We start from the raw sequence: 25,548 nt of genomic DNA on the forward strand, positions 1-25,548 counted from the left end.
TGCAGCAGTTTAGGGCAACCTCATTTGAAAAGCAGTCACTCCTCCCTAAATATAATGAGCTGGCTGCATTATGTGACTGTATGATGAACAAATGTCTCTCTCTCTCTCTCTCTCTCTCTCTCTCCGTCTCCTCCTGATCTTTCCCCTCTGTCCTTCTTCTCTCTGAAGACAAGGGCCTTTTTGTAGCGGAGGGAAATCACAGGACTCACATGCTTTGGAACGGAGAAAGTGAGAGATTACAGTAACAGATAGGGCTGTTCAGAGGAGCAGAAGGGGAGAGGAGCAAAGCAGAGGAGTCGTCTGGAGCTGGACGGGTTTTCTCCAGAACAGGACGGCTGTGGACGAGACAGGGCAGGACTAACTGGACATGGGAGACAGCAGAACAGACCCGGAGGACAAGACGGAGGGCATGTCAGAAGGTAAAACAGTCCAGAATCATAAGCGGTAACTTTTGGAGAGACTTCTCTGGAAGCTTAACCTTGAATCTTTGCTTCATCTGTACTTGCATCGTTTGATTATTCGGAGGAGAAAATGTAGTTTTCACGTCTTGTTTTTAAGTTATACTGTCCTACATTTATCCATCATTCATGAAAATACATCTAACGTTTGTACTGTATTTGTTTGCAGATTTTTGATAAAAGTCTGTGATTCCACACGTTATGAGGTTCCAGTGTGAAGCTCTAAATGAAGTTTTATTGCTTCATTTGAGAGTTTTAAAAGCTCCTGCTCATCTGTTAACCCAGCAGACATATAAGATCCCAACCAAACAATACATTAGATTCAAAAGTACATAAAAAAATTAAAAAAACCTTTTTTTACTGGAAACACAAAGCAGTGGCTCTCGGTTCGTTGCAAAAATGAGGCTTTTATACATTTATCCACTGCATAAGACATACAGTATATCCAGTGTGTGGTTTGATGGAGGGACATACTCCTCCTGCTGCATTAGTTTCTACTGTTGGATAATGAAAATGAAGAATATTAAAGACAGATCTCTTGGTAAGCAGGTGAACCTCCAGTCTCCACAGTGATGGTTTGATCTCCACACGTCACCCCGAGCGCATGACGCCGTTGGTGTGTTAATAAACATGAGCGGTCGTGTTCCCGACCCCCGTATTCACATTGACTTAACCTTTTTCTGGAGGTTTGAGGTCACTGTGGCTCCATGTAGCTTCCTGGTGCCAACTTCTCTCTGGCGTCCAACTCCTGGACAAACTCAATCTAGCAGAGGGAGCACACGGTACCTCTGCAGACAGAAAGACGCCCATTATCCCGACTCGCCCTCGGTCGCATTGTGTCTGCGGGCCCCGTCGATTATGCATGCTAATGAATGCTGACGACGTCGGTGAAGTGACCCTCTGCCGTTTTGACAGTGGCCTCAACTTGTGACATTTCCACAACAAACGGAACCTTTGTGCTTTTTTAATTCTTTTTTTTTTTTTTACAACCGTTTAATTGTCTCCGCATGAAGTACACCCTAAAAGAAAATCCTTCATAAAACTGAACTTGCTCACGCTCCTTATTCGACTGAGTCTCTTTAAAACATTTATGCCTGCTTAATTCAAAATTGCAGTCATTGTGAACCCAGAAACCATGGCTCTAGATATTAAGAGGGAATCCGGAGGAAAAACCACCCAGGGAGAACATGCAAACTCCTCCATAAAACGGCTTCAAACTGGGGATAATCTTGCCGTTGTGCTGCGGCTCATGTGCAGATAACAAACTGATTTCACTCATTTATGAGGTTATTCCTTTGCAACAAATCAGAACTGTGAAGATTCATCAAGTCACGCAAAGCTCGACCCCAAACGCACCACTTGCGTGCCGTCCGACAGTGACTGGCACGTGTGGAGCGTTCACATGGCCGCGAAAGGAAACTTCTTAAACCTCAACGTCCTGACTCCCACTTCAGCGTTTGTCATCGGGCGTGCTCCAGATGGTTTCTCTTTTTTCTTTTCTTTTTTGGGTCCTGCGACACATCACATGCAGACACACGCTTATTATTCAGCTTTGATTGAAATCCAAACCATGAGTGAGACTCAAACACACGCGCTCCGTTTGAGGGAGCGTGTCAAAGCTCTGTGCTGGTTGACCGAGCCGTTGGTCTTGTGGCGGATGAGACAGTTCAGTGTCAACATCAAGTTAAAGAGGAGCGCTTCAGTTGGATTACATGTAGAGTGTGTTTCTACACACTCTTTTCTTTTCCCAATTGCACCATGCCACCATGGTCGGTTCCTACTTTCCACTGTGACTCGTGGCTTAATGTGCTTCCAAAAGACACGTTAATACAAAGACAGGCAAATATGGAGATTTGAGCAGAGATTGACCCTCTCCCTCTTAATATTTGAGCACAATATTCAAAATTAAACAAAACATGGTTTTGATATATTTCTTTTCTCCATAAATGCATCTGAATAAGTCAAGAAAACAGCCTTACCACCAAACTATCTGCAGTCAACGTTTCTAAAGGAAGATGTGCTACATATCAAATAAATACTATTGAAATTTAAGTTTTAAGAACTTCTTTGATCCCATTTAGATTATTATACATTATAAGATAATTGGCAGTGCTATCAACAGGCCATATGTATTTTCAGACATTTTAACTATGATCACCAGTACTTGCTGAAATATCTCCTTTCTCAAAGTACTGTAATATCTCATTAGAAAATACTGATCACAATTTAGCTTCGTTTACCACCAATCGATTCCTTAAATATTGTTTCAGCACAGATGAAAACGCTGGGGCCGGTGACATGTTCTGGATACTTTGGAATGACAATAGTAAACGAGTTGACGTAAAACAAATTAATAATGTGTTTTGGCAGTAAGGTTAATTTTATTTAAGTGTTGCCACTATGTCAGTACTATTTATTTATACAAAACATCCTCATTTATGCCTTTTCGCTTGCTCTTGCAAATGTTGAGTATCATAAAATTCAATTAGTCAGCATTTTCATGTGTGCTCAGCTATTTTCATTCTTTTTCCCTCTAGATAATGAAGAAAATGTGCAAGAATCCAGTCTGGAGATTGCTCAGGTAATAAGAAATGTACTTAACGTCACTGTTCCTCATTAACTGTTTCTCATAATTTGCCCAAATATTTTCTCTTGTTCGCTCTGTCTGTCGGATTTAATCCCCTGGTTTTCACACCCAATCCCTCAAAGTCTCACGCAGGTTATGAGCTGCTGAGAGCTCAGAGGTCAAAGGTCAATCCAGCCGCGTGAGAGTCTGTCTTCTCCGTAATTCTGCTTTAATGTTCCTGGAGGATGTTACATGTTTTCCTTTAAAATAATCTTTGAGCGTCTTTATTTTTTAGTGATCAGAATAAGATTACAACATGTAAACAAAAGAAATGCCATTATAGCTGCAGTAATGCCACATTCTTACAAAGACCATCGACCACAGATTTGTCATTAATTGCGTTCTCTCGGCTTAAGACCGCAGAAAATGAGAGAAGACGCAGCGACCAGGCTCTTCTAATCTAATGGAATCAAGCGTGTGATGTGAAAATGCAGCGTGAACCACTTTCTTGGTTGAAGTTATCGTCAGGTCTCATGACATTTGATCAAAAGTGCATGTTTATGGAACAACATGTAAAAAGTATATTAAACCAACGGTTAAATGACGCTCGGATGAATATGTTTTATTACATTTTACTAGGTCAAATCACACGTGTTTAAATTGTATTATCTAATTTTTGGAAACCAGCTTAGAGATTTTAGATGTTTATTTCTGTGCCTTCGTCAAGTTCTCCTCCCAATTTGAAGCTGGCACTTAAACTGGCAACCTAAACCCCCAAAAAACCCTGACATTTACAAAACAAAGTGTTGAGATCTGCAGCCTTTAGGTGTGAAGACGCCCAGCAGCAATGTCAACTATCTGAAGAGGACAAGTCCTCTATTGAGTCTCCCGCCTGATGCTTTTCACATGACCGAGAGGAGGAAGAGCCGGGGAGAGAGAGAGAGAGAGAGAGAGAGAGAGAGAGAGAGAGAGAGAGAGAGAGAGAGAGAGAGAGATGCTCAACTCATGTTATGAGCTGATTCAGTTATGCCCACTAAATAAATTCAATCGACCATGCATGAGAAAACTCAGAACAAGGCTGCACCGAGAAAGAAAGGCCGATAAACAATCTGGTTTTTGTGTGAAGTGTTAAGAATTAAGATTAAAGATGGTCAGGTTACAGACAGGAGAGAGGGCTGCAAAAGCAAACATTACTGGGAATAGAAAAGTCTAACCAAACAGGCTTTCAAAAGAGACCTAAAAGTGCAGTTGACCGGCAGAGAAAAGTCTTTCTGACCTTTGGATCATCATCTAGATCCATGAAATGTTCGAACTTAAAAAGCAAAAATACGATAAAAGCCTCGATTTACAAACATCCCAATAAAAGTTAAATAATCATAACATCAATACAAAGCTTCTGTTGTTGTCTGCTTTACTTAAAAAGATCATTTCATTGAGTTTCTTTGTGATTTTATCTTTTCCTGCCCTCTGTGGGGCGCAGCTGCAGGGCCTGGTGGCGGAGCTGCGCGAGGGGCTCCAGGAGGCCCTGAGCGAGCTGTGCGAGCTGCGGCGGCGGGACGGCGGCCTGGAGGAGCAGCTCCAGGCCCATCAGACCGACGTGGACGATAAGATAATGGGCCTCAAGAACTCGCTCAACACGTTCAAGGTGCCGTGGAAGCGCACGCGGCCTCCGTAACATAATTTAAAGCATCTGACTGGAGCGCAGCCGAGGCTGCAAACTGACCTAATCTACTGCAGGGGGAGGGTCGCTCTGACTGGCTCACACTGTGTTTTAATACAAAATACTCCACTGTACTCCGTTTGCATCTGCGTGAGATCGATTTACTAGTAACTGTGTACAGACGCGGAAGTATTTATTCTCTATTTTATTTAAGAATCAGACTGCGTTAGATCTGAAATATAACTGAAATAAAACAGGCTGTTTAGGAGCTGAGGGTACTACGTGAAACACGATGTAATAAGTGTAATAATTACATCGTAAGAGTTATAATCAAAATAGACCAGGAGTGACAAACAGACGGCGCAAAACCAGCCTGCCTGAAGAAAAACCCACATTCACGGGGAGAACATGCAAACTAAAGTTCACAAACATCAAATTTTGGACTCAAACTAGAGACGTTAAGAGGTGAAAGTGCAAACCACTACACCACGCTGCTCCTGCACCATTGTTGAAATGTCAAGTATAGTATTTAGAAGATGATTTTAAAGGATTTTATTTTGGTTTATATAACTGATACAGGTGTTTGAAAGTACAGTTTCCTGTAACAATACTTATATAGTGATGATAATATACGATTTAGTTTCAGTCATTTTTTAATCCTTGATGTTTGTATTTTGACAGATCAGAAAACTTTTCCTTCAGGTCATTGTGAGAATTAAAACAAAACAAAAAAACAAAACCCCTCTCCTCGTGATCTGAACAGTCTATAAGTGTAAAATTAAACTGTAAGAAACACAATCCAGCGTACGATGCGTCGGCCCGCAGCAGCTTCACTGATGCTGTTGGTGGACGTGTGCTTGCAGGAGGAGCTGAACGTGGCCATGTTCCACATTAAAGACGTGTCCATCAGACAGAGGGAGGTGAAGAAGACGATAGAAATGCTGCAGTCCGAAAACAAAGAGGTCGTCTCCGTCCCTCACTGGTACCCAGTTTTGTTCTTTGTGCACACGACCGCAGGTCACACATGACACATTCCCAATGCCGCTGCTGTTCAGCACAACAAAGAAATGCTCACAGGAATGGATGGAACAAGACCTGAGGAGCGTTGCGTAACCTTAAAAAGTGTTTTATAATCTTTTTTTTTTTTTATCCTGTTTTCTTCCTGTTGTTCCAAAGCAGCAGGAAGGGCTCCAGGGCCGACGTGCTGGCAGCACCGGGGGACGAACACATCTGTGTCTCCAACCAGGCAGAGCTCAGTGTGATCCAGCACTTCTTCTCCAGCCTTCCGCACAGCAGCTCACCGCAGAGGAGCAACACATCCACACAGAGTCAGTCTGTGTGTCTCTGTGCGTGTGTTTGTGTGTGTGTGTGTGTGTGTGTGTGTGTGTGTGTGTGTGTGTGTGTGTGTGTGTGTGTGTGTGTGTGTGTGTGTGTGTGTGTGTGTGTGTGTGTGCGTGTGTGTGTGTGTGTCACATCCACACACTCAGCAGGACCTGCACTGTAACCTGGTGTGTGTCGCTGTGTTGCAGCCTCCGTGTCTGAGCAGGAGCAGAGAGGTTGTTCTCCCAGATCCCCCACGTGGGGGGAGAGGAGGGGCAGTCGAGATGAGACCGAGACCCCCAACAGTCCCACAGAAAGTAAGACACCCACCTCTCAATGCAACGTCTGCAGAGGCCTTTATTAACAACAATGATAATAACAAAAACCAAACATGTTGGGACGACGGTTCAATGTAAATACAAAGAATTATTGCAAGAGAGCAGTGACAACATATCGTATCAGCTCGCTTTAAATTTGATAGTAATAAAGATATATGTTCTAAATAGCCCCTCTCATATACAAAAGGCTAGAAGAGACAAACAGCAGAAATACATGATTGAAAAAAGTTATTTACAAGGTAATAGTATGATGGCAGTAACTCATTTGAAAACAGTTTGGATACAAACTAAAGTAGAGAATGAGACCAAAGCAGAAGATAGAAATTCACCAATTCACCTCAAACACATCTTTCTGACATGTGTTTGAGGTGAATTGGTGAATTCCTGCGCCGATTCAAAACAGGATACACCCTGGGTGGGTCACCTGTCCATCACAGTAACGATTCACTTCATACGCAGGTCTTTGAAAAGCGTAATATTTGCATGCATGCAGAAGGAGAACTCGCAAACTCAAGGAAGAAAGTGCCAGCCCGGACTCGAACTTGTGACCTTCTCCCCGGGGAGGCGAGAGGTGCTGACCACTGCATAACTGTACAGCCTGAACAACCGAGTTCAATCTGGAAAAAAGTTCAATGACCTTCGAGATTCCCTCGAATAAACACAGTGTGTGAATCTGCAGGTGGCTGAGATTATCGATGTTCTTCTCTATTCTTTCCTCTTTCCATCTTGCAAAACATGCAGATTAAAAACCTGTTTTGTGTGTGTGTGTGTGTGTGTGCGCGCACGCGCTCACAGATAAAAGGCAGAGAGCAGCCCTGGAGCTGCTGGAGTCGGAGAGAGTTTACGTCTCGCACTTGTCTCTGCTGCTGAAGGCGAACATCTCCTTCAACGGGTCGGAAACGTTTCCCTCCAAGGATAGACGGTGAGTTATCGACGCCACAGTGAGCGCTGAGAAACCTGAGAATCAGAGGCCGAGGCCTTCATCCGGGAAATAGCCATGTTTGTTGTATTTCATCACTTTCTTCTAAATTAATTGCACATATCAATATGCATCGTAAATATGATAAATAGAAAAAGCTATGTTTCTCTGTGTTGTTTCAATTGGCCAATTGTTATGATTTAGTCTGCACTTGAAATGTTGTTTTCATATAGTAGTCATAAATACCTGTGTCCTATTTGGAGCATTTTTCTTTTTCAAATAGGATATTATTATATTTTAGAACATTATACTTGCAGTCTTATACAGAAATGTAGTGTTAGTGCATGACATTGCAGGCGTCAGGTTTCTCAATGAAGGGTTAAAACAATATATTTAGGAAGGGAGCAGCAACAGGGTGACGACCCAGACAAGGAGCATTCATCTATCTGATGCAAACCCTCATCACCACAGAATAAATCCTCCAGGAGTCGGCCCCCTGATCTGATTTGTGAGTTTACCGCAAGGGGTAGAACAGGAAATGGCTAAATCCAATAAAAGCAGGTTATAAACACCAGCGAGACAGAAAACAAACTCTTCTCCAAAGGTCTCCACGCAGCCTGTTAATGTAATCACGGTTCTGGTTCAGCACACGTGTTCCCAATGAGCTCCCGTCTCCAAAGACATACTGCAACACCCCGACGAGGCTAAGTGGTATTTGTAAAAGATCGCATTTGTTTTAACCCGCTGCCACATGTTTGTCACACAGAGTGGCACATCAATGGGCCAAAGACGTTTATCACATTACCTTACAAGAGGAGGGCGTTTGTGGTTGATTCTATATGTAGAGCAGCCTTTTTTTTTTTTTTTTTTTTTTTAAATTATAGTGACTCAAATGGATCAATCAATACTAAAAACAAAACAGTCACACATTCACACAATGTATAAATCTTTTATCTAATTGTTTGCGTCTGACAGACTAAAAGAAAGTTAATATTCTTAGTAACCGACCTCTTCACGTCCTTCCCTCTGCAGGCCGTTCCCCAGCTCCCTGAGGTTTCTGATCCAGCAGCATCTGGACCTGCTGCACACTCTCCAGGAGCGCGTGCTCAAGTGCCACTGGCAAGGGATCGTGGGAGACGTGTTCATGAGGCTCACCAGCAATGAGGTAAACACGGCACACGAGCCTGACTGCAGAGTTCAGCCTCACTGTGGGGATTATTACTTCTTTCTTCATGTGGTACCAGATCCAAGCACTCCTTGTGATAATTCTGTATACATCAATAAAGTCGTTGTCTTTGGATTTTTGACTGTCTTAATTCATCTTTTTTAAAGAACAAGTCTATACGTTTTATCTGACTCGTATACAAAATATAACCTTGCTCACCTTCCCGAAACAGCAAAACTGAAAAAAGTCACTTTTCCTCTGTGAACATTTGTGTTTATAAAAGATGCCCTGTGTGTGTGTTTGTGTCTCTGCAGAGTGACTTCTTGGACTTTTACTTGTCGTACCTGAAGGAGCTTCCAGACTGCCTGTCAGTGGTCAACATGCTGACGTCCAGCTCCGGGAAGTCTTCAGCTCTGTTAGAGGTGACCCAACGTGAAGCGACTGAACAAGATGTTAGATAGCGGAGAAAAATGATGGAACGTTGATTTGGAGATTTGTTTAATAGAATTAGCTGATTGAAACTTTGTCCTCCCCTCCTGGTTGGTCAGAGCGACGTCCTGGGGGACGAATCCAAACCGTCTCTACACACTCTGCTGCTCCAGCCGGTTCAGAGGATCCCAGAGTATCTGCTGCTGCTACAGGTGAGATTATTTCTGTGAAATCTTATTTCTTTGTCTGATCTGGCGTCTCCTTTAAGGCGTGTGCGTATTATTGTGCTGATATCAGGCAAAACTGCACAAAATAATCTTTACTTCAGTTTTACATACTGTACTTTTTAAGCAATATCCGTAATTAGGTTGGTCTAAACTAAACTGCAACAGATTGAAAGGATCACCGGTAATCCAAAACCTCTAACATGAAATAAGAAGGAAGAGTTTGGACAGAGCATGAGACTCTTAGCTGCTCAGCTGACTTGCGTTCACAAAGGTTATGAGATTAAATGAGTTAAAACCAAAAGATAAAAAAATACTCCTACATCATGTACAATGGTCTTTTGTTTTTTTAACATGATTTTTATTGTATTTTTTTTTCTGCCAAGAGTAATGACTTTCTTCCAAAGCCCAAACATCAATCCATTCAATATAATCAGTTACAATTGGCGTTATTCCTTCTATGAATTAAACAGGATGTACATATGTTGCATTGGAACATAGAAATTGCTCGTAGAATTTTTAAACTTTTTTTTGTCTTCACTGAAAGAAAAATAACGGTTGTACTCTAATCTAATATTTACGGGCAGTGACTTTTTTATTTTCTGCAAAAATGTGGGTATTTCTCCGTCTAATGTCAGTTTAAATGAGCAGTGTGTGTGTTTGTGTGTGTGTGTGTGTGTGTGTGTGTGTGTGTGTGTGTGTGTGTGTGTAGGGGCTGCTCAGGCACACGGACCCAGACCACCCGGACTATTACCTGCTGCTGGTTTGCATCCAGCAGTTCCGGTCCTTCACCTCTCAGTACCACCAGCTGCTCCAACATGACCAGGAGCTTCTGCTGCTCAACCGCAAGGAGGTCAAGAGGTCAGAGAGGAAAACAACAACAACAACAACGACCACCACCATGCACCACCTTCTAGTCATCATAAAGAAAACATGCTTGTCGCTCCGCATTATGTAATAACGTAACACATTTTCAACTCATTATGTAATAACGCCACATTTTGTAATGAAAATCTTTAATGCACATTCTGATAAACTTTGCCACATTTTTTAAATAACTTGTTACAGTTTATTACATGATAAAATTAAATGCACTGAGTGGCACTTACAATCTAGTTTCATGTCTTCAAGCAAAAAGAAATGGCTGCTGGAAATACTGACTGGTAAGTTTAAAAATCTACCAGACCACAATTGCAGGTGATCTAAAGTTCAACCTGATTCAGAGCCCTGAATTCGACCACCGCTAAAAGCAAAAGCAAAGACTGACCTTTAATTCTAGTCCAACTGAATCGTATTTACTTCTCATGAGTAAACATAGAACCATGTAAAAGACAATTTATTACATTTTCTTCCTCTTCAAAAAAAAAAGTGGAGTTGAAATGGACATATTGAGTTGAACATGTATTACCTCATTACACATTGCACCATTATTACATAATACGGTCGATGCAACGGTCCTAAAGTTTAAAGGTGAGTGTGTGTCTGTGTTTCCTCCGTCTGCAGGTCCACCATGAAGCACCTGCTGAAGACGGTGGAAAGCGGGATTCAGGCCAGCAGCTTGGGCTCGCCGTACTCCTGCAGCGCTGCAATGCTGTGAGTGTGTCGTCTGCGGCCCTGCAGCTTCAGTCTGCCACACAGATTTATATTCAACAAGGAAGAATAAATTCTTCTGGCTTCATCTGTCTGCTGTGACATTCGACATATTCTCCACTTTTTACTGTCAAACACAAACACATTTGCTGATGGTGTGACTAAGTTAGACGAATCGTCTGTTCCCGGCAGCGAGCACGCCAACCAGGTGAAGCGCAGGAAGCAGTGTCTCCTGGAGCAGATCCAGTCCCACCGGTTCCAGGACTGGGACCAGGACCAGGATCCTGAGACTCATCGGTACGGCTCGGAGTGGCCGCCACAGCTCCCCTTCTTCAGCCCCGACCTGGACCCACGGAACCACAAAGCAACAGGTCCGAATCCACAAACGTCGTCAGATCACTCCATGCGGTTTCTCCTTGATTACATGGTTTCACCATCGAAGGCGACCTTTGACCTTTCTTTGTTTTAATTAAAAAGCAGATTTCACTCCTGAGAGTAGAACATTTTGAATAACGGCTTTCCTCAACTTAACAAAATGCAATAAGCCAGCCAGTGGGATTTAGGTAGTTTAACAAAAGTACATAAACGCCCCAAAATGTTCATGAATAGTAAAAATGCTGCAGAAATTTGAGCAACTGCTGCCAGAAAATCAATCATCGCGCTGAGTCAGCCTTCATAATCAGAGTAGTTGTTGGTGTTGCCAGAAGATATTCTATAAATCATCTGCACAAATGTCCGCATACTCGCCATCGCTAATGTTTGTTGTTCTCTGCACGCATGTGTGTGTGGTTTTATTACAAAAACGCCACCCACTCCGAGCCCAACATGAAGGCGACATAGTTTTCACAGTTTCTGCCGCTTTCCTGTAAATGGATTTTGTCTTCAAAACGTTGCCCAGTACACAAAACAAAAACGCAAAAAAAATGTGGTTTCACATGAAACGTTGAGTAAACGGGGCCTTTGTTGTTTTTAATTATTCCTCCTGCAGTCTGTGTGAGTGACTCTTTACACCATCATGTGGTGCAAATGTGTATTGTAGGAAAAATGAGCTTGAGAAAACAGGATTTGTTCAACAAAGTTTTTTAAATGACCTCAAGACCATTATGTTTCGTTCTGCCTTATATTTGGGGGTAATATTGATTTACATTGAACTAAATTATTACAAACTGTATATTTAAATACCTTTAAATATAATTTAAAGTTGCATTATCTTGTACATACGGTGTCTCAGCTCCCAGGGATCTGTTTTAATTGTTTTGCCGCCCTGTCGGATGTAATCTGTTCCTTCACGATGTTGCTTTGTAAGAACCAGACCACCTGAGTCGGTCTCGGTGTTTCAGGCCTCGGCAGCATCCCGGAGAGCGAGGCGCCCGAGGGCTCCATGTCCTGCCAGCACCGCCTTCCCATAAGACCCCCTGAGTTCCGCCATGTCCAGCCGGGCTCGGCTCTGGCCGACGCCCTCGGGGAGTTCCTCCTCCCTCCGGACCCCCCGGGGATGGAGAGCCTGTACGAGGAGGACGGAGGCTCGCTTCACGACGTCTCCATGTACGACCGCTGCTCCACCGGCTCCTCGGACTCCTCCATCGACATCGCCTTCGTCAAGTGCCCCAAAGGCCCGTCTGCGTCGCGTCACGTCGCCAACGCAAACGTGTCCCACGAAGTGTTTGGGAACGGCGGCAGCAAAGGGAACGGTTACGGTAAACTGCCCAGCCGAGGCTGCGTGTCTCCGGACGAGGCCGTGATGATGCGACACAATCAGCACCGCCCCCTGCAGGCCAGCCAGCGCAAGAGCAAGGCGAGTCCGCAGAGGGGATTCAGTATCGGGAAAGATTTAAAGAAGGAAAAAAAAAAAGAGGGTGTGAGTGAGGAACTGAAAGGTGTGTTGTTCTGTCCAGTCCCTGAACGGCCTGCAGATGGAGAACACAGTGAGCAGTCTGGACGGCGGCCCGCCGTCCGACCAGCTGCAGAGAGTCGGACTGGGCAGCCACGCCAAGCTGGAGCGGCAGGGCAGCAAGGGCAGCAGAGGGTGTTCGACCCCGTCCCGGAAGGCCCAGAGCCCCCTGGGCGGCAGAGCGGAAACCGAAAAGCAGAACCCGGAGCTTCACGGGATGCTCAGCATTGTAGGTTTCTGCACAAATGAACGTGTATTTCCAAAAAAAGACTTTCTTTCACGGTTTTAGACATTTTGGAGGTTGAATAACGAGTCGAATCTCATCAGGACTCGGGGATCCAGTCGTGGGGAGACGAGTCCAAGTGGAGGAGCGGGGCGGAGGAGAACAACCATGCGGCCTTCGGCGAGAGGAGTCGCAAGGACAAAGGAGGCTTCAGGAGCTCCTTCAAAAAACTCTTCAAGAAAAAGTAACATCTACCTTTTTTCCCCCCTCTATGATTCTCTTTTTATTTTATCATCACGTAGGGAACCAACACATCTTCATGTCAGATGCCCGTGTCGTTATTCCACAAAGCCTTTCTTAAATAACTTTACTGTTATTTGTGTGCGTGGAAGGAATGTTCAGTCTCCAAACAGCATAGATTGTTTTGTTTTAAAGAAAAAGAAAATATATGTATAAATAATGATCGTCGATAATAAGATACAAAAACAAAACAAAACAACGAACACATCGGTGCCACTGGAGGCACACCTTTAAAACTTTGACGTTAAATCCTCACGTTTATGTGTTCAAACAGGAGCGGCGATGAAAAGAAGGAGAAAGGAGGCGAGAAAACACCAGAGCATCAGTGCAACGGCGAACATGAGAAAAACCCCAAACTGGTGCATCTGGACATAAACCGAGGAACCGCGGTATAAACTAGAAACCCAGTGGCGAGTGAAAGCTAAACCCACGTACAGTGAACACCGTCTTAAACCACACCTGCTGTAAACATGCTGTACAGGTATAATAAGCTTCCTGATAAACATTTTAGATTAAAAAAAAAATCCTCACACTGAGAAAAAGCACTTTTTTAAAAAGAATCTGACGGAACAACACTGATGATTGAAGTTTGTTGTGAGGAAGGTTTAGGTCACCAATCGGCTGTAAGATAACTTGAGATTAAGTGTGACGACATGGTTTTGGGGTAAAATATATTCAACCTGCATGCAGAACAAGTGTTGGGCCAGAAAAGAGGAAACTGGAGCTTTGATGAGAAAAATAATCACCTGTAAGTCACGTCTTCTGCAATTCTTAGTAACGGCTCGCTGCAGCCTGCTCGTGAAGATTCATCTTATATTTAATTTCAATAACCCCGGATTACCTCATAGAGACCAAAACAAGTGTGTGTACACTGTAATGAGTGGCACTACAACTCCACTATCAATTCAATTAATAATAGAAACTTTAAAGCTTCATCACTTCACTTCATTTAGGTATTTTTTACTGTAAATAACCCTGAGATTTCTTTATTTTATTCAACCCCCCCCCCCCCCCCCCCCTTCAAACATTTCTTTTCATTTGGTTTGCATCCTGGCTGTCTCGTCTATTATTGTGATTATTACTTTTCTTTTTATTAGAACATTTTTCACTTTTAAGTTTCAGCTTTCTTCCAGTCTGCTTGAAGCCCAAAACAATAACCACAATTATGCTCTAAAACTTCGTATACTCAGGAAACTATGCAGCTTGTCTTTGATATTTGTATTTCTAAGCGATGTGCTGTTTTGTAACGGGAGAGTCACGTGACGATGTTCAATAAAGGTCGACGCTATTTGAGTATTTGTCTCGTGGCTCGGCTTTGTGCACTTTTTCCCAAGCAGCGACTATATATACATACATATACATATATATATATATATATGTGTAAAACAAGCTTTGAAACAATCACCGTCCAAAATGACCACAAAACTCCAGGGGTTTCTGTTCCTTCTTTTTAATGTGTTAACCTGTCATCTCATAAATCTGTTACACTTCTGAAACAAAATATAGGCAATTATACAGTATGTAAAACAAACCCATTTTTATTTTACACTATGTACATTTCATAATGTATGCATCGCATGACGAAAAAAACAAAAAGGTGATGAAAAGAGCGACAGAACGGAGGTGACCTATCGGGGGAGGGGGGGGAAACCTACAGGTGATTACATCGATCTGCTCAAAGCACCAAGACACGTGGAGATTCACAAGTGATATCAATGCTAATTTACTTTTTTTTTTTTTTTTAAATTAAGAAAACCCACACTTCCTGTGACTTATATTCTGTATTTGACAAGAGCTTTTGAGTCAGGAACTACACAGAAATAATAGATTGCTGCTGCTTTTTTTATTTTTTTTTAAAAGGGTTGTTTCAGCTGCTCCACCGTGAGGCAGATCTTCCCACGAGGTGGGAGCGACAGGAAGGACCCGCCTCACGCACCGAATAAATAAAAGAATCAAGCGGTGGTTCTTGGTAGTGTCGACGTCGGAATGAAGGAAATTTGGGAGAGAATTTCTGTTGGCTGCTTGCAGCTCATAGCAGTAGTGAGAAAGAACTGGTTGAATCTTTCACTGCATTGAGACTTGATAAAAAAAAAAAAAAATCACACAGATTTTAAAAGTACGATCACCCGAGCGGCGACTTTTTTAAGATTCAGTGAAACCTGGTCGATACGACTTGACTCGTTTTTATTTCCACATGAAGTGAGAAGACTGATAAGAGTTTTCACAAGCACATGGCGGCTGCTTTTAGACTCACACACAGAGTTGTTTTTTTTTTTTTTTTTTTTAACATCTTGCACTACCCACGTATGGCCTTAACAAGCTTCCACCACAAAATTTGGCATTCCGTTACAAATGTTTGACAACAACAAACCCCGAATGCAGAAGGAATGTCAGACACACGCTTGTCATTTGAACCATTTAAGATGCGTGAAAATCAGCCGGATCCGATCAAACTTGAGCCTCGGCGTGGAAACTCGTTTGGCTTCGTGGTAAAACAATCAAAATCCTGATCTTTCTTTTTCCCCATGTTGGCAGGAAGCACATGTTTCAGCGTGACCGTAGCTTTGCCCGTCATCTGGGGCACTGGTGCACTTTGGAGGCGATTGGAAGCAAAGACAGGACCCTGAAGCTGAGCGACACACCGGGGACACGGTGGAGGAGTTTTAGAGTGACTCCCGTCACTGCACTTATGACACTATTGACTTAAACTAACCGTGGACAGAAATCCCAACTTTGCAGGGTTGAGGAGAAACCAGACGCCGTTGCGGTCTGTCCTTCAAGTCCTCAATATGAGCGTCTCGACGTCCAGGGACACTTCTCATTTATTCTATGACTACTCAAAACACACCAAACTGATTTTCTCATTACTCAGTCACAACCAATCAAGATTCAATTTTTACAGTAATATGAGAAGGACCAATAGGTGGCAGCAGAAACATGATTTTCTTTTTTCACTCATAGTCACATTTTCCATCATTAAAGGGACACTATGGAACATTTAAGTCACTTTAAACCCAGTTTTCATTGTTTTGCCTCCTTTTTTGGCGCTGCACCACCGTGCAGAGGCGTTTTTAGCACCATCTTGTGGTGTATATGTGTATTGCAGGACTGCACAGGCTGGGTCATGTTGGAGAACAATAATGATCGACAACTTAATTTTGGCTACTGCCGATGCAATTGTCCAATGATGTAATAACATTTTGCCAAGTTATTAGTTATTACATTATGCGATTACAATACTACTGTTTTTGTGCAGCAAAGTAGCCAAATGAACTCAATGAGGATACATACGACAGTATTCTCTCTCAACCATGGATCGTTTTTATTTCTATCTTCATTCTATTATTGGCAGCTAAAGTAAACCAGCAGCTCATCACAGAATTTCCCAAGATGACAGCGAGACTTTTGTCGTGTCTCATTGTTATAATAAAGGTCGTGTTGAATCCTATTCCGCTGAAGCATCACATATTGTCTCTTTAAAGTAAGTTTACACTTTCAGGTTAGAGTCAGAAGCGGCTCTCTTGCCACAGTGGTGATCAGTAACCACCAGTATGTCTTTACATTTCCCCGGTTGGTCCTCTCGGAGGGACGTTTGGTGTATTGCAGGTTGAACTTTCACACATTTCCCCAAAATACAAGGAAACAAGTTCTTTGTAAAAGTTCCAGCCGTGGATGATTTTCCGTGTGAAGTTGAGCTAAACTAGTGTTAAAGTCCTCTGGAGCCACTTCTCGTGTCACAGCTTGTAAAGACTGGTAGTGTACGGCCACACACAAACACACTCGTACATGTATGTGATGTAGTGTGTGCTCTTGTACAGATGTTGGCCTTTAATAAGAGGACCGGCGTTCAGACTTTAAAAAAAGAAAAAGAAAAAAAAAAAGCATTTGGAAGCTACATCACTGCTTAAATCTGTCTCATGTCATTTTATTTAAACAGTGAAACTCTCAAATATTTTACATTTATCAAATGTCAAGTGAAATAATTCCAAACTTTTTTTTTGTTTGTTTTAACCTTCATATTTGTTGCTTTTAAGTTATGAAAATCAAAAAGTCAATATCATTTCATAAAATCAGGATTTGCCAATTTTTTTTAAAACCCTAATCCATATTTATGACAATTCAGATTTAAAACATTCCCGTCTATACTTCATGGCTGTAAGTTAAATCATTTCCTAGGATTAACCGAGTGTTTTATTTGTGCTCGATAGTGAGCAGCGGAATTAAAACCGGTGACGTGACGACTCTTGCTATTTAAATTCATCCCGATTAAAAGAGTCAAATCCTCATTAGTTTCATGTTTTCCCCGATCTAAAACTTTATTCTATTTAAAACATGAAATGATGGATATGGGTTAAGTCTGTACGGGTTCTTGGTGTTTCTGTTACATTAGGTTTGTTTTGACCTTAAGTTTTTTGAGGGACAGAAAACCCCTGAATTGGACTTGGAACACTGGATATTCTTGATGTAAGGCAAAGAGGGCAAACCACTGCACCTATATTTAACCCTTTCATAACTATTATTCTTTGTTTCCTGATGATTTTCAATTAATCAAATGTCATTTTTCTATGACGGTTTCACTTTGCTGTGGCTCAGAGCAGGTGACGTCCCAATATGATGCACTGCTGCTTTAACTGATCGACATCGTAACGTCCAAATGCTTTTTTTTTTCCATTTTGTTTTAGTGTCCATCGAGCTTTCATTGTCTTCTGGTCCGGAGGTCGAACTGTCACTTGTTAAAGACCAAATCTGTCCACGAGGCACCGTTATGTAAATAACCTATGTCTACGAACATACACGCACACACACGCGCTGTGCACACACACAAAGTCATATATTAGAATGACATCACATTTGCTTATGAAATACATTTTTTTTTTCTCTGTGCAAATTTTCTTAACACCAGTGGTTCGATAAAATAGAAAATTAAAAAAAAAAAAAAAAAAAAAAGGGATGAAAGATCGAAGAAAGACGTCTGATTAAAAAAAAAAAAGAAACGAGGGGAAACACAAACTTAAAACGGGTGAACGTCGTCGTCGTTGCCGTGACGACAGTTGCAAGCAAGCAGGTTACGATGCCACCGCATGCAGAACGAAGAGGACTGATCAGGGTCCGCCCACTTTGATCCTGAGCTCTACGCCGGTGTGAGAGTAATCAGATTACTGGAGGTGGGTCACGTGACGGAGGAACTACAACGCGAGTCAAACGTCCTCTCGCTCCTCCGCGACTATACACACGCCTATCTACACGAGCGGTCTGTTTAGTGTCGGTCTGTCAAAAAAATACTACATTTATATATACAACAATTAAATAGAGGTCAATTAAGCACTTGTGTGTTGTGGTGACGGGAATTCAATGCGAGCGATAGTGGCCAAGCTTTATCATCTGTTTTCTTTTCTTTTTATTAAAAAAAAATCCATTAAAAAAAAGAAAAAAAGAAAAAGGAGTAAAACAGGAAAGCCGTCCTGATGGTTAAAGTTACATCATGCCACAATAAATAAGAGGGGAGTTAAAAAAAAATAGACGGCGAGATGAAGAAGAAGAAGAAAAAAAAAAAAAAGTGGAGACAGTAATGAATGATAAAAGGGAGGGAAGGTGTTTCTGTGCAAGACTGTTGAAGCTGAAGCAAGTAGCAGTAGTAACTGTAGTAATAGTATGTGTGGAGCGAGTAGTAGAAGTAGTGTTTGAAGTCAAATTCCCATACGGGATGCTTTTTTGTTTTCTTTCCTTTCCTTTTTTTTTTTTTAACCCCCCTCCAGTGTGAGGGAGGCGGGCGGGGTGATATCAGAAATAGTTCGAAGGTGGAGTCGCTCTTCTAAAGAGGCGGAGTTTCCTCGACTTTCTGAGCTCAGGAGAAAAAAAGAAAAAGAAAAGAAAAGAGGCTCGACTCCCCAAAACGAATCCACAGCCTGCTGCTCTAACACGACACACTTCACTTATACACATATATAACACTGCTGTGCCTGCGAGCGAGTGGAGGATCTGCACCTGCTCGTCTCGGACCGGCCGGGGGAGACGTGGCGGGGCGGGGGTCCGGTCCGGGCGGGGGTCGTGATGAGTGAGATGCTTCCTCCTCTGTCTGCAGCAGTGATGGGAGGGGGCAGGGGGGAGCAGGAGGAGGATGTTTCGTGTTGGCGTGGGTGTCTCAGTAGCTGTTTTCGTGTCCCGCCAGGATGTAGAGGTTGCTGTGGGCTGTCGGGTTGTCTGTCGGCCGGCTCTCCAACACCACCACCCTGCAACACACACACACACTTCAATATCAGACACACACACACACACACTCTTTATTCTGCTCCAGATCCCCAAAGATGATTCGACTTTTTAGTATTAGTTTTCTGAGCAGAGTGAAGACGTAGACCCGGGTTTATTACAGCCAGCAGCACACACATGTTGTCACATTTGTCAAAGACCCTGTTATTTTTTGGGGGAAAAGGGGATTCCTGCGATGCTGAGAAGTCTGCTCACCCCGAGGAAGACTGCCAGTTGTTAATTCTTGCTCAAGCTCATCTTCAAATAGAGTAACGTCAGTGTGTTCAGGTCCTCAGAGACGAGAGACCCCAAAATGATCCATGGTGCAACGAAATGAAAGGATGGAACTGATGTGACGGATGATTTTTGGGGTCTAACACTCAGGATTCAGGCGGAATATCTAAAAAAACTGGCAGGTTTGGCACAATACTTTTCCCAGCAGTAAGCAGACCTGGAGAGTCCCGACAGAAAGAGTTTAGAGTTCGTCTGTGACGGTACCTGCGCCGAGCGAGGCCTGTGTCCTCCGCCTCGGGGTCTCGACCGTCAGCACGTCTTCAGCGGTGAAACATCAGAGAGGAGATTAGTGTGTGTTTGAGGGTTTTGCTCGTGTTCTCTATATCGTGGTGGGGTCCACAACCTGAGGGAAGTGTTGCCGAAGCGTGCTTGTGTCTCACCTGTCTGATCCCAGTAGTCTGAAGATGCGTGTGCTGTCTGAGATCTCCTGAGTGATCTAGATGAGGGAGACCAGAAATCAAGCTTGGCGGTAACGTAACACGCTCCAAATTCAGCGGGGAGAAAGCCGTTCATCGAATCATCAGCCCGACATTGTGCGAACAGAAACACTGAAGCCGCATAGAAATCAAATAGACACGAGGTCGCGCAGATAAAACATACAACTTCGGGTATTTTAAAACAATTCTAATTAAATCATTTGTTGGTAAAAAAAAAGAGGCCGAATTGGGTTCTATGAATATCACTGTTCAGTTCTTTTTCCCCTTTTCATAGTGAATCACTGAGTGGAATGAACGACTGAGGAGAAGAAACTTGAAAAACTCTTTCAGTGTGAATTTGAAAGACTGAGAAAGTGATTCGATTGACTGAACTATAAAATACACACCTACAAATGCTTGATTAATTCAATCAGAATCTCGGTATGGGAATGAGGGAATATGGCTCGAGCCTTAAGACGTAAACTTCATGAAATTTCTAAAAAACGGCCTCACCAGAGAGGGGACACATTCTTCAGTCTCACCTCATTGGTCTTGAAACTCCGTCCTTGCATGCCGTGCCTCCAGAAGGCCAGGACGCTGTCTTGCAGACAAACTGAGACAAAAACAAGAGGATTATTGCAGTGAATAGAGACGACGAAGCAGCTTGTGCTACAAGTGTAAAACATGAAGTCCAAAAACACGTTTGAGGTAAATTAGTGACTCTTAACATTGCTTCTAGGTGTGAATGTGACTTTTTGTCTGCATGCATTTTCTCTGTGATGACCTGAAGACGTGTGCAGAGTGCAACCTGCCTCCGCCCGCAGTCAGCCGGGCTCCGCTACAACTCCACGTCTGATAAATCGGTAACGCAAAACAGATATCTATGTTCTCGCTTTACCTATGGATTCAATCTGGAAGTTAAAGGTGAGCTCAGCCGACAACTTCCTGCTGGATTTCAACCGGCCCTGGAGGTTCACAATCTTTATACATCCTGTTCAGAGATACGGAAGAGTGAGTGAGTGGCAGGAGAAGACGCTAAACGGATGACGTGGATTTAAAGGAGTGACTCACTGTCGAGGCAGACTAGGATAGTGTCTCTCTCTAGCTGGGTGACGTGGATCACACACGTCTGTGGTGTGTCTGCAGGAAGAGAGGAGAGACGGAAGGGTTGTTAGGTGGTTTCTTTTTTGTTTTTTTTGTTGCTTTCATGCCGTTTGTGCTTGTTGAACCCGTCCCGGCGTTCCCACCTGCTTCTGTGAACCAGGAGGAGGTAGCGTTTGGGTTGACGGTGCCAAACCGGACCACCTGGTTGAGCTCGGTGCCTTTACTGACCGCCACGCAGATCAGAGGGTACATGTGCTCCGGGACCACCAACATCTCGAAGACCTCCAGCGGGCACGGCAACGGGAAGTCGATGTTCTGCGAGGAGACGAAAACAGACATGAGGAGTTTTACTATGGGCAGGTTTGCTATTTCTTATTGCTCAGGAGGAGAAGAAGAAGAAGAAGAAGAAGAAGAAGAAGAAGAAGAAGAAGAAGAAGAAGAAGAAGAAGAAGAAGAAAAATGGGAAGTTTTAAAAGTTAATAAAAATTCTAACCTTGATGAGCATGAACTTTTGCATTGACTCCACCCACTCCAACAGCATGACACTCGACTGGAAGGCTCCACACAGGTACTTATGGCCTGTGTACGGGTTCCGAACTGCACGGAAACGACACATGTAATCAATGCCTATCATTACAGCGGTGCCGAACACAGGTTAGTTCAGGAAACCACATACAGTGGTTGTTTGTGTGGATGTTTGACCCTTTGCACATCTTTCTACGTGATGTCAAAGAACAGAAACACAAAACTCTGCTGCTTTTTGTTTTCACACATCAGCGAAGACGTCCGCAGGCAAACCTAAAGTACACCAACAAATACTACGACATCTTCAGACGACTCACCGACGCAGCACTTTTGGCATCCTTTAGTGTCTGGAATTTTATTGGACACAGCAAACTTCCTGTAATCGGACAAGGAACAGAAATGAAATGTAAAGACTGACTGACATAAGGGTTTTGTACTGTTGTCAAGTTGTGAGGTCTCTGTGCAGAATAGATCTAATCACCACTGAAATATTTCCAACCACACAAGAGTTTGTAGTTAATTAACTTCCTGGTTGCAGATTTACCTGGGAATCATCTTATCAGGCAGCTTGTGTGTGGGAATGGCTACTGGCAGCTTCTGTAACTGTCGGGCCTGTTCAAACAGTCCGCTCAGACTATGAGAGTACAGCTGCGAGGCTTTTCCTGGAAGCAAACAGAGGAGAGGAGCGAATGATGTGGAGGCAGGAGAGAAAGTCCAAGTATCTACACTTTATCTGATTTTGATGGTCTTTGTCTTGTACTTCAGTTCTTTGCAGTTAAATCCTCTAAAAAGCCGACTACAAGTCGTGCACTAGGTTTGTGTTTACTGATGATCCCACAGAATATTTATTCCCTCAGCAATGCGAGGGTAAATTAGGCTAAAAGGAAGATGAGTTCATTGTAAATTATGCGAGTGAAGGTAATCATTAACACCAGCCTCTGTGTGAACTGCAGCTCGGTGCTCGTTCACCCAAATTTAAGCAGTTGTGTTCGGTGTTGGTCCCAGACGGATGTGCGCTGGAACTCACCAGATATAGAAAGAAGACAGCTGTTCATAACGTAAAGCCAGGTACACCGTCGAGGGAAGAGCTGCAGGTACAGTGAGAACCGTGAGAAGCAGCAAGTGACAAATCACAAAGCATGAGCTTTCAACGTTTCCACAGCCTGGGAAGAGAAAAGACATGTTCCTTTCTCACCTGCTCCATCGTGGTCTCGTGTAACTCATTGAGATTTAACGTGTAGATTCCCTCTTCAGCTCCAAATATCAAATACTGGTCTGAAACACAACAACATGCAGAGGTTAGCAGCTCCTGTGATTTAATTCCCTGGATAACCCTGTGCTCTGTGGGAGTTGATGTCCAGCACTTTATCTCCTTTCTCTTTGGTTACCTCTGGTGTCGGGGTTGATCCATGAGGTGGCACAGTGGATCTTCAGAGGACAGCCGTTAAACACCTTGGAGAAACACGCACCCATCTGAAAAGAAGAGGAGATTATCTGTAAAAAGTCGTATGTTGGGATTAACTTCTCACATCTGAAGATTGTGAAGCTCCATTGTTGAATGAAGATTCATGACACGTACCGAGGAGGTTCAGACCACATTATTAAGAAAAACAAAAAGTGAACATTTTCTACTTGGATGTGTACGGGTACAATTTAAATCAAGTCTGACAATGTTGGGATTCACAACAATTATTAAAACCGTTTATTTCTCGAGACAAAAACAAGACACTCACATGGACTTTGGGTGTTGGAGGGAGACCATTGCTGATCGGCTTCTGAGACAAAAGGAAGTCGTTTAAAAAAACATGCTTGAATACAAACAGTGAGATAATCAATTGTCACACACACACATCAAAATCTTGAATAAATCATAAACTTTATTTTCCTTATATCATTTCAGTCTGTTTTTACTATATTATATATACATTACTGCGTATGATGTCTTATATTATATAATAGAACATGTATCCTTATATTGTACATATTTTCTTCTCATCAGTACGAGTTTCCTTTGCTGCTCTGACATCTGGAATTATCCTGCTGTGGAACTAATAATTTAATCCAACAATGAATGGATTGATCTGAAGGTAAATGCTCCAATTGTGGGGAGAAGCCGCACCATCGTAGCACCCACTGCAAAGACACACGGCTTGATCGCTCACTGTTTTAAGTTAATAAAAGTTCTTATTCTCTGCTTGACGTCACACAAAGCTTGAAACGGGAAACTGTGAAACCACCACAATCATCTTACCGGAACGTCCTTCTTGTCTTTCCGTATGGGAACACTAGGGGGCATCGTGGACTGCCTGTCGGCTGGACTGTCTCTCTCACCGTTGTGGGGCGAGTTGAGCCCATTGCCTAAAAGGACAGACGTGAACAGCACAGACACATATGAGACAGAAACGCGCAGAGAGTGTAGGTGTGTAAGTCCTTGAGGAAGGAAAACTAATTATAAACAGATGCAAAGACAGTCCACACACGCACACACACACACACATAAAGTCATTGTTGGTATTAATGGACACAATCTGATCTGCAGGAGTGAGCACACGGAGAAGAGTTAAACTGAAATGGAAAAAAACCAAACAAAAAACAAACTACTGAGAGCAGAGAGAGGGGAGGAGGGAAGAGGGAGGAGGGAGGGAGTAGGAAGAACACGAGGAGCTCACATTTAGCCATGAGCGACCAAGTGTGTGATTAGAACATGTAACATCTGAAAGATAAACCAGGCGCCTGCACTCACTTTGGCTCTTTCGCCACGTGGCTTTCACGAAAGAATTATTTTGTTGCGCAGCAGTTTTGAAGTTGGATGTTACTTGAATCATAGTTGGTCAACTAAAACGCTGGTTGTCATATTGGGCGTGTCCCACCAGTGTTAAATATAGTAAACGTATATAACACATGAAATGCATTCGCTTTCCTTTTTGTCACAATAGCAACCCGTTATATCTGGTTCATTACATGCTCATTCTTGTCACGCTTGATTCTTTGTAACCTAGTATTTATGAGAGTAAAGAGGATCTGATCTGCTTTCTACACGGAAGCTGTGACAGGAAATCGTCAGTAAATGTGCTTCGTGTTAGGAGTGATGACGTCTCCTTTGTGAATCTCCCAGAGCTAAGACCCCCACTACCATTTGTTCTGGTTGTGGTTCATTCTCAGAGAGCTCAACAATATATCAGGTGATGAAGTTACACCACTGAAATTTTGGTGTTTATATCGATAACGCTCTTTTACCTGAAAGTTTGAGATGAAGGGAGAAATTGGCAAACGAGCAAAAAGTCATAATTAAGTTTCGAAAGTCCATGAATGCAACATTAAACCCAAATTGGTATAAACAGATAAAACTAGATATCCCAATAAGCAAAGACACGCTCTTTTGGTCTTAAAAGTTACAGACGTGTCTGTGAAATAATTTTCGACTCTAAGAGCTGCATTTGTCCTTTTTTGTAGAGAGTGAACTTATTCTCTTTCTCTGTTTGATAATCAGGAAATCAAACCATTTGCAGGCAGAGCAGCTCCTGAGGCATTATAGGACAGTTCCTGCACGGCTGTATTTCCACTCTCTGCCCTCCAACCATCAGCATTATGCTCATCTCACCACAACAAATTACATATTTCCACCTCGAAATCCAAATACCATCCCTTACATCTGCAGAATATATGAAAGTAACTTCATTCTGTCAATGTTTCCAAAGCGTTATAGCCTGGAGAAGCTTCTTTCAACCAGACTTTATGACAAAATGCTCACAGGAAGAAAATAAATAACTAAAAGTTTTAATACTTCTGGTGGTAAAGCAGATTCTCTTTCTTCAGTGGAGAAAAATAAAATCCTGTAAAAAAATGTTTGGCCGCATTAAACCGGTGAGAATTAATATGC

At 42.8% G+C, this 25,548-nt stretch overlaps 2 protein-coding genes across 4 annotated transcripts in view; one reads left to right on the top strand and one right to left on the bottom strand.

The window, feature by feature from the left end:
* The first annotated feature begins 170 nt into the window (after positions 1–170).
* arhgef33 (Rho guanine nucleotide exchange factor (GEF) 33) lies at positions 171–16,530 on the top strand. 2 transcript variants are annotated; one of them, XM_080482052.1, is made up of 18 exons: positions 171–419; positions 2,996–3,039; positions 4,505–4,669; positions 5,548–5,666; positions 5,861–6,012; positions 6,214–6,321; positions 7,138–7,264; positions 8,294–8,426; positions 8,741–8,848; positions 8,975–9,067; positions 9,792–9,940; positions 10,583–10,672; positions 10,862–11,040; positions 12,010–12,464; positions 12,565–12,789; positions 12,888–13,027; positions 13,358–13,472; positions 15,619–16,530. In XM_080482052.1, exons 1-18 carry the CDS (start codon positions 368–370, stop codon positions 15,637–15,639), a joined length of 2,475 nt encoding a protein of 824 aa, XP_080338178.1. In that variant the 5' UTR covers positions 171–367; the 3' UTR covers positions 15,640–16,530. The 2 variants fall into 2 exon arrangements, with proteins under 2 accessions (XP_080338178.1, XP_080338179.1); XM_080482053.1 differs by lacking the exon at positions 15,619–16,530 and having other exon boundaries at positions 280–419; positions 5,864–6,012; positions 13,358–14,378.
* A 1,155-nt stretch (positions 16,531–17,685) lies between these two features.
* The window catches only part of LOC308121028 (mitogen-activated protein kinase kinase kinase kinase 3-like), a 39,226-nt gene continuing 31,363 nt past the window's right edge, over positions 17,686–25,548 (bottom strand). The window contains exons 21-35 of one of the 2 annotated variants that reach the window (XM_080482048.1): positions 23,920–24,026; positions 23,402–23,443; positions 23,057–23,141; positions 22,864–22,943; positions 22,696–22,756; positions 22,213–22,330; positions 21,986–22,044; positions 21,637–21,740; positions 21,287–21,458; positions 21,111–21,179; positions 20,938–21,030; positions 20,582–20,652; positions 20,004–20,059; positions 19,828–19,881; positions 17,686–19,313 (exon numbers count right to left, since the gene is read on the bottom strand). In XM_080482048.1, the coding sequence (XP_080338174.1) occupies positions 19,226–19,313; positions 19,828–19,881; positions 20,004–20,059; positions 20,582–20,652; positions 20,938–21,030; positions 21,111–21,179; positions 21,287–21,458; positions 21,637–21,740; positions 21,986–22,044; positions 22,213–22,330; positions 22,696–22,756; positions 22,864–22,943; positions 23,057–23,141; positions 23,402–23,443; positions 23,920–24,026 (1,259 nt within the window). In that variant the 3' untranslated portion in view covers positions 17,686–19,225. The remainder of the gene's footprint in view (positions 19,314–19,827; positions 19,882–20,003; positions 20,060–20,581; positions 20,653–20,937; positions 21,031–21,110; positions 21,180–21,286; positions 21,459–21,636; positions 21,741–21,985; positions 22,045–22,212; positions 22,331–22,695; positions 22,757–22,863; positions 22,944–23,056; positions 23,142–23,401; positions 23,444–23,919; positions 24,027–25,548) is intronic. The other variant, XM_080482049.1, reaches the window with a different exon arrangement.

Source organism: Lipophrys pholis (genome assembly GCF_963383615.2).
Source record: "Lipophrys pholis genome assembly, chromosome: 15".
Lineage (NCBI taxonomy): Eukaryota > Metazoa > Chordata > Actinopteri > Blenniiformes > Blenniidae > Lipophrys > Lipophrys pholis.

Bases quoted from the DNA above. Each gene is read 5' to 3' on its own strand.
- arhgef33 (XM_080482052.1), top strand. From the start codon at position 368: ATGGGAGACAGCAGAACAGACCCGGAGGACAAGACGGAGGGCATGTCA. The intron at 5,667-5,860 runs GTACCCAGTTTT...GTTGTTCCAAAG, and splicing joins GTCGTCTCCGTCCCTCACTG to CAGCAGGAAGGGCTCCAGGG. The intron at 6,322-7,137 runs GTAAGACACCCA...ACGCGCTCACAG, and splicing joins CCCCAACAGTCCCACAGAAA to ATAAAAGGCAGAGAGCAGCC.